The 8,963-nt window shown below is 40.8% G+C and overlaps 1 protein-coding gene across 1 annotated transcript; it reads left to right on the top strand.

Moving 5' to 3' along the window:
• LOC115225870 (proteasome subunit beta type-1-B) lies at nucleotides 1-8,094 on the top strand. Its single transcript, XM_029796861.2, has 6 exons — nucleotides 1-170; nucleotides 3,187-3,294; nucleotides 4,365-4,446; nucleotides 5,451-5,580; nucleotides 5,980-6,086; nucleotides 7,699-8,094. The coding sequence occupies exons 1-6, from the start codon at nucleotides 112-114 to the stop codon at nucleotides 7,882-7,884; spliced, it is 672 nt and encodes a 223-aa protein (XP_029652721.1). The 5' UTR covers nucleotides 1-111; the 3' UTR covers nucleotides 7,885-8,094.
• The last annotated feature ends 869 nt before the right edge of the window (nucleotides 8,095-8,963 follow it).

Below are 8,963 nucleotides of genomic sequence, written 5' to 3'. Positions count from 1 at the left end.
ACCTACCACAAAACCGGAAAGTGCTGTGTCATGTCACTTTGAGGAAGCCGAGAGAAGAAATCGCAGAGAAACAATTAATTATTTCAGCCGTAATTAAGAATAATTATCAGGATGGAAGACTACAGAAAGCCGGTGGAGGCCCATTTTTCTCCTTATGCCATGAATGGAGGGTAAGTAGTCACCGCATGGCTGTGTGTTGCCAAGATTTCTTTGGTGTATGTCTTGTATATTGCATCTTGTACCTCTTTATGTCTTCTTGGCTTTTGGCTTTCACCAGCGAAGACCCTTGGACAAAGATGCCCCGCGATGGCAATCTTTCGTCTCTAGTAGATCTTTCCGTCGATTTCCGTAAAAAAACTTTTTTTTTTTTTTTACATATGGGCTTGCGGGAACTTTTGAAGTAATGAGAGCGAAAGAGACTAAGAGAAAGCGATTGTATGACGAGGGAAGTTCTTTTGAAGTTACCGTGCGTGGGAAGCATTGATGTACATGTGTGTGTGTTTGATGGGAGACAGACAGTATGTTGTGTAAGTGAAGTGCTTCTGTTAGTGTGTGTGAAGAGACAGAGAGAGAGTAATGTGTGAAAGAGAGAGATAACTGAAATTTTTTACTCGGTGTATGTGTATATATATATATATGTATATTACTTCAAAAGTTCCCGCAAGCCCATATGTAAAAAAAAAAAAAATTTTACGGAAATCGACGGAAAGGTCTACTAGTGACGAAAGATCGACTCCACCAGCGATTCCTAATTCGGGACAAAGAGGAGCGATCGCAGGGTCCTTATCCAAAGGTAGGATGATCGGGGTGGGTTGCAATCTCCATGCTTTTATCCCCTTTTTCTTGTCTCTAAGGTAGGTCTTACGGGTATCTTCGACAGAGGCTGTTCTGTTGCTCCCAGGACAGTAAAGCACCCGGCTTCACGGTCTCGATCGGTCAGTTGTCCCAGAAAGCTTGCATTTCCAGGTACTACTTAAGAACAGAGGTCCCGGTGCGCGCACTCGCGTATCCGCGCTAGCTAGTCGTGATTAGTCGATCCTACAACGACTACCTAGCAAAGTAAATAAAACACAAAATAAATAATTTTTTTACACAAAGTAAATAAAACAAAAACGCTGAGGATCGACTAGTCACGACTAGCTAGCGCGAGTGCGCGCACCGGGACCACTCTTCTTAAGTAGTACCGCATTTCCATGGCTCAGGCCTAAGCACATTTTTTACCTTTTGAAAAAAAAAAAGCCTGAAGCATTTTGTTCAACGCTTTTACAGTTTATTATTAAATCGAACTATTTCTTTATCTGTGGAGGCAGTAATAACAGTGATGCTAGAAATAGCAGCCAAATCTCGAATCATATCCTGCCGTCTTTAAAAAGATCGTTGGTTTCCTGTTCATAGGGAAAAGAAGAGATGATCACGGCTGGAGCGCTACTCAATCAAATCAGCCCTGCTAAACTATATTTATGATTTTTTTCGTATCAGACAAGTTAAGCTTTATAGTAAAAGAAAACAGTTTAAACGTATTGAGTTCACTCGTGGTTAAATACATTCACCCAAGATGCCATGTAGTGGGATTGAACCAGAGACCACCAGTAATTCTACTAAGCCAGTGGTTCACAACGAGGGTCCATATAAGATTTTGTTATTAAAAACTATTTGCAATAAATTGGTTATATTTCTACAATACACAAAATATTTAAACAATTTTTTAATACAATCCCTAATAATATTATTAAAATATTTTTAAAATATCGACTGGTTTTAGGGATCCATCTTTGTAAATTAGGGCATTTCTTCGATATAACCCTTAATCCTTAAATCCTTAAAATGTCTTAGCCCGAAGGCCGCGGCCATGCTGGGGCACCACCGCTGAATGAGCTACACTAATATGTGAATCCACCTCTGATATGTGGCACTTGGTCAGCAAGGGAGTTCGATGCTGCTGCCCGCATCTGTGTCTCCTGTCCTGAGGTAGGTTCATCTGGGACCCCCGACAAGAAGAGATCCAGTTTAGTTTTAAAGAAACCCACATCCACACCATGCAAGTCTCTCAGGCATTTAGGGAGGATGTTGAAGAGCTGTGGTCCTCTGAAACCCAAGCTGTTGCAGTATCTGGTCCTGTATTTTAATACTAATACACAAAATCAAAGCATTTCACTTTGGGTATTTTCGTGGGTTGTGGAGTATAGATATAATGAAATTATGCCAGCATAAAAAGTAATAACGGCTTCAAATTTTGGCACAAGGCCAGCAAGTTTAAAGGGGAGGATTAAGTCAGTATTTCACTGGTACTTAATTTATTGACCCCAAAAGGATGAAAGGCAAAGTCGATCAGTGAAATTTGAACTCAGAATGTACGGATAGACAAAATACCTATTTCTTTACTACCCACAAGGGGCTAAACACAGAGGGGACAAACAAGGACAGACGGATTAAGTCGATTATATCAACCCCAGTGCGTAACTGGTACTTAATTTAATCAACCCCAAAAGGATGAAAGGCAAAGTCAACCTCGGCGGAATTTGAACTCAGAATGTACGGATGGACAAAATACCACTAAGCATTTTACTTGGTGTGCTAACGACTCTGTCAGCTCACTTCGTTAGGATCAAAAGTAATATATTATCTGCTGCTTGGTCTCAGCTTAACCATCATGATCAGGCAACTTATGTGTTCCAGCCATGACCATCCTTTTTATTCAGTCTATCTAAAACTTCCTACATTATGTGACATACGCTTGTATATTTTTCTTGAAGGTGGTAGGTTATGATTTGAAGGAAAATTGACTGCTACTTTTACCAGGTCAATTAACTACATAGCTGTTCTCTCACTGTGGGTAGCTATGTCCCAGTAAGCTGTAGATGTTTTTTCAACCCATTTGATACCAACCTGGCCGAAACCACCTCTGGCTCTGTAGTACAAATGTTTTGTTTTCATAAGTTTTCAATTAAAATCTTCGACCAAACCTTAGTCAGAATTTATGTTCCTAACACTAGCTTAATGATAACGAAGTTATTTTACTAAATTCTTTGTTATATTTAAAATTAATTGAAAGAAACACAGAGCATCTCAATATTAATACAGTAACGAAAGGGTTAAAGTCCTACTCTGTTATTTGCATATTAAGGTAACTCTGTCCTCTTATTTGCATGCTATTGTAACTCTGCTCTCTCTCTTTTTTATTTACAGAACTGTTCTAGGATTGTCTGGTGCAGACTATGCCATCATCGCTTCAGACACTCGACTGAGTGAAGGTTTCACTATTCATACTCGAAATTCCCCCAAAAGTTATAAAGTGTAAGCTGTTATTCTTTTTCTCTCAAAATCTTTTCATAATTACTCAAGCATTCATCCATTGTAACACAGAACACATTTAAAAAAAATTTTTTTTTTTTAACCTTGAGTTTGTGTAGTGTGAAGCTTGCTTCTTAACCACATGGTTCTGGGTTTGGTTCCACTGCGTGACACCTTAGGCAAGTGTCTTCTACTGTAACCCTGGGCTTTGGTCCGTCCCAGACCTATAGCAGACAGGTTTTGCCAACCTTCATCTCTTTCCAAGTAAGGTATGACATAGTAGGGTAGGTGTGAGAGGCGGTTGGATGGAACCTACACTCGCCTCCTTATGAGAGCTCAAAATCTCTCGTGGAAGCGTCATCCAACCAAAATGCAAATATATGGGAAACTACCACCTGTGTCATCTCTTGTGAAAGGTAGGAGAGTCCAGTTTGCTGGACATTGTTGTAGAGCTGAAAAAGAGGTAATTTCTACTCTCCTCCTCTCGAAGCCATCTACTCGCAATACCAGAGGGCGCACACTCTTCTACCCTGATGTAATCTCCAGGATACAGGCATCCAGCAACAGGACCTCCGCAATGCCATGATGGACCGTGAAGTCTGGCGTAGCATGGTAAATTCCATTGTCTCGACCACGGTCGAACAATGATGATGATGATGATGTGAGAGGCTGGATCTGACTGGTTTGAACATACAACAGGTAGAATATTTGGGTCAGATATGACCAGTTTCAATGTTGAAGAGTTAACGAATTCACTAATCGTTTGTTTGATTAATTATTCAGTCAGTCAGCTAGGTTTTTCAAAGCCCTTTTGTCACCATTCAAGGCCTTGTAGTAAAGAGAACTTGTGAAAGGAATCTGATGAACTTAGCTGGTTGATTGATTGTTTGACTGAAATATTAACCAAGGAGTTGATTAGTTTATTGGTTAAATGATTAACTAATTGATTGGTAATGATAAACAAAGTGAAACAGAATCAGTGTGTGTGTGCATGATGACCCTCTCAAGATACGACAAATTTTTGTTTTTGTTCTTTCCTCAAAAATTGAAAATTGAATTTGTCTCATTCACAGGACTGACTCAACAGTTTTGGGTTGTGTTGGTTTTCATGGAGATGTCCTTACTTTAACGAAAATTATTGAAGCTCGTCTGAAGGTAATTGGTTTTTATACTTTTTCATAATTTTTTTTTGTTTTGTTTTTTTTGCCGGTGCCACATAAAAGGCACTCATGCCAGTGCCATGTGGAAGTGCCACATTAAAAGCACCCAGCACACTCTGTAAAGTGGTTGGCATGGGGAAGGGCATCTAGCCATAGAGACCAAGCCAAATCACCCTGGAACATGGTGCAGCTCTATGGCTTGCTAACTCCTGTCAAATCATCCGACCCATACCAGCATGGAAAACAGACATTAAAGGAGGAGGAGGAGGAGGAGGATGATTAACACATAACGCGCAACGGGCCATGATTGTAGCCAAGATAGATGCATTTAATTTATGGGCATTTGTTGGGGTCTAATGCCACTCAAATGCTCTGATGCCCCCCTGAATGCAAGAGAACTAATAGCTCAGCTAATAACTTTTCAGATGGTGTAAAACTTACCACCATTATATACTAAGAAGATATTTTAACTATTTAAGGTCCGTTTTCTATGCTGGCATGGGTTGGTAAAGCCAAGGGCTACTCCTTATTCCGTTGTCTGTTCTAACATGATTTTTATGGCTGGATGCTCTTCTTAATGGCAACCACCCCACAGAGTGTCCTGGGTGCTTCTTATGTGACACCAGCACCAGTATCATTTCTGCTAGGCCAACCAGGTCTTCTTGAGTACAGCATTGCGCCGGATATCTCATGCATACGTATTATGTTGAAAATAAAACTTTAACCCTTTCGTGTTCACATTATTCTGCCAAAATTAATTCTTTTTTTATCCAAATTGTTTTGAACTAATCATGCATTAATCGTGTAGCTATGAGATTTTGATGAGGTAGCTGTTAATTTTTAAAACGATATTGTAGGGTTGGTGTGAGAGACCAGATCTGGCCAGTTTGAACATAAAACAGGCAGAATACTCTTGGCCGGATATGGCCGGTTTAAATGCTAAGGGGTTAAGAGACCAGATCTGAGAGCCGATGTGATGTTTGTTTTTTGTATTTTCAGATCTACGAACATGACCATCATAAAGTAATGTCTTGTAATGCGGTTGCAGCCATGTTGTCTACCATTCTCTACTACAGACGCTTCTTTCCTTATTACACATACAACCTCATCGCTGGAATTGATGAAGATGGTGAGTTATTTCCACTTCCTTTCAAAACAACCCCTTTTGATAACTTCATGTTTTATTACCTCTGCCTTACCGAAGGCGAAGGTATTGTTTTCAGTTGTATTTGTTTGTTTATCCATGGACAAGATATCTCAAGAATGGCTAGATGGATTCAAATGAAACTTTCAGGAATGTTTGGCATGAAGTGATTAGATTTTGGGATCGATTCGGTACCTAACGAGGATTCTGGATTCATGTATATGTAAAGTTTCACAAAGTTCTCTTGTACACACACATACGTATATGTTGTTTATGACGAGGGTGGTGGATGGCAAAAATGATAGCATTGTGGACAGAATGAGGATTTTGAGTGGGTGAGGTTTCTCCCTATGTCTCCCTAACTTATGTGTTTCTTTGTTCCAGGTAAAGGAGCCGTGTATAGTTTCGATCCTGTCGGATCTTACCAAAGGGAACAATGCCGAGCTGCTGGGTCTGCTAGTTCTATGTTACAACCAATTTTGGACAACCAGGTATGGTGGAGCAAACACCTTAAATTTTATTTCCCTCCTTTTGTTCTTTTGTGCTTTTTAAATTATTGTCATGTGTTCCTTCCCCACTTCCTTTCTTATATTTAGCCCCTAGTCATCATCCTTGAATCTGTAGACCTATGATCAAGGGCATTCCAGTCTTGACCATCCTATCTTATTTTCAGACATAGGTGCAGGTATGGCTGTCATCATCATCATTGTCGTTTAAGGCCACTTTCCATGCTGGCATGGGTTGGACGGTTTGACTGAGGACTGGTGAGCCAAGAGGCTGCACCAGGCTCCAGTCTGTTTTGGCATGACTTTCTACGGCTGGATGCCCTAGAGTGTAGTGGGTGCTTTTACATGCCACTGGCACAAGAGCCAGTCAGGCAGTTCTGGCAACAACCATACTCAAAAGGTGTTTTTTACGTACTATCTGCAAGGGAGCCAGTCTGGTGGCACTGTCAATGACCACGCTCAAATCGTGCATTTTATGTGCCGCTGGCACAGGTGCCAATCCGTGTGTGGTCTTAAAATGTCTGCTGAGCAATCAAGTGGTCTGATATCCCTGCATGGCACCATGGGCAAGTGTCTTCTATTATAATCTTTGGCTAACCATTGCTTTGTGGTTGAAACAGATTACTGCAAACTGTGTGTATGTATGTATGTATGTATATATATATATATATATATATATATATATTATATATATATATATATGTGTGTGTGTGTGTGTGTGTATGTCTGTATGTATGCATACACACAAACATGGAGTGCATCCTTTCCAACCAAACAAATTTTGGATTGAGTCCCACTGTGTGGCACCTTGGGCTACACGCACATACATATGTATTTATGTGTGTAAGGGCCAAAATACCTGGCACCTTGCTGTACTCAAGGCCATTCTTAACTGCTGAAGAGAATTGGCCAACAAGAGTCCTGTCCCAGTGCCACATAGAAAGCACTCGTGTTGATGCCTCGTTAAAAGCACCCTGCACACTCCGTAAAGTGGTTGGTGTTAGGAAGGGCATCCAGCCATAGAAACCAAACCAAATCAGACTGGTGGGACCTGGTGCAGCTTCTCAGCTCTGGTCAAGCCATCCAACCCATGCCAGCATGGAAAATGGACGTTAAAAGATGATGATGGTGGTTGCTATTTTATTTTATATTATTATGTAACCCCTTGAAGGCAGTGAAACTGGCAGAATCATTAGCACACTGGATGAAATATTTAGTGTTTCACCTGTCACTGTTCTGAGTTCAAATCCTGCTGAGGTCAGCTTTGCCTCTTGTCCTTTTGGGATCGATAAAACAAGTACCAGTTGAACACTGGGGTCGATGTAATCAACTCATCGCCACCTCTCACAAGCTGCCCTTGTGGCAAAAATTTGGGCGTTAGGAAGGTAATCCAGCTGTAGAAACACTGCCAGATCAGACTGGAGCCTGGTGCAGCCTCCTGGCTTCCCAGATCCCCAGTCGAATCGTCCAATGGAGAATGGATATTAAACGATGATGATTATGGGGTAACCGCACATTGTATTGTCCCAGTATTGTCCCCAACGTTTTTTGTGAACCCTGAGTGATGAATAAAGAAAACGTTATCATTCTTTTTCAGATTGAATGTAAGAATCAAACAAATGTAGAGAAGAAAGAGTTGTCGAAAGAAAAGGCCATTGAACTCGTGAAGGATGTGTTCATATCTGCTGCCGAGAGGGACATTTATACTGGAGATGCAGTTCTTATGAACATCATAACCAAGGATGGTATCACAATTGAGCAATTTCCACTGAGAAGAGATTGATTGCTTGTTTTAAAAAAAATTAATAAAATTTAAATATTTTGCTCATTCTGTCAATTTAGTTTAAGGAACAAAAATGCAAAAAGAAAAATAGAAAAAAAAAAAATAATTTCTTCTTCTTCTGACACCTGAAGAACATTGCACATTTCTACATCCAAGTGGGAAACCTCAAGTTCTTACAATAAAACCGTTTTCATTCATCTCTTTATCTCACTCTCTTGTTTTTTGTTTCCTTCTTTTATTTTTAATCATCATAAAAAACACATTGTGAGTGGATTTGGTAGATGGAAACTGAAAGAAGCCTGTATATGTGTATATCTGAGTGTGTGTTTGTCTCCCCTAATCACCACTTGACAACTGGTCCTCGTAACTTAGCAGTCCAACTAAAGAGACCAATAGTATATAGGTATACCTTTCCTTCTTGGGACACAAAACTCTACTTGTGAAGACCTGTTGAGGCAAGTGAAAATCAAAATCGATCAACATCAATGGAAATTGTAGCTGTGATACCAGTGCTGGTGGCACATAGGAGAACCATTCGAACGTGGCCGTTGCCAGCGCCGCCTCGACTGGCCTCCGTGCCGGTGACACGTAAAAAGCACCATCCGATCGTGGCCTCTGTGCCGGTGACACGTAAAAAGCACCATCCGATCGTGGCCGTTTGCCAGCCTCGTCTGGCACATAAAAAGCACCCACTACACTCACGGAGTGGTTGGCGTTAGGAAGGGCATCCAGCCGTAGAAACATTGCCAGATCAGACTGGGCCTGGTGCAGCCTTCTGGCTTCCCAGATCCCTGGTCGAACCGTCCAACCCATGCTAGCATGGAGAACAGACGTTAAACGATGATGATTAGGATTAGCCCATTGCCTGCCATGAGCCCCATTTGCGGGATCTGCTAAAAACAGTCTCACTGCCGGTTTTTCGTTATATTTAGCAGTTAAAGTTTACCATTATTAGCTCTGGTGAATTCCAGGACATTTTATGTCATAAATTGCAGTTTTTTGAACTACAAAAATATTGGCTGTTTCGAAAACTTTGTCCGGTATGTTAACGATTCTTCTAGCTCACCACCTTAATAATG

Source organism: Octopus sinensis, linkage group LG28 (assembly GCF_006345805.1).
Source record: "Octopus sinensis linkage group LG28, ASM634580v1, whole genome shotgun sequence".
Classification (NCBI taxonomy): domain Eukaryota; kingdom Metazoa; phylum Mollusca; class Cephalopoda; order Octopoda; family Octopodidae; genus Octopus; species Octopus sinensis.
This window is presented reverse-complemented; position numbering and strand designations above follow the sequence as displayed.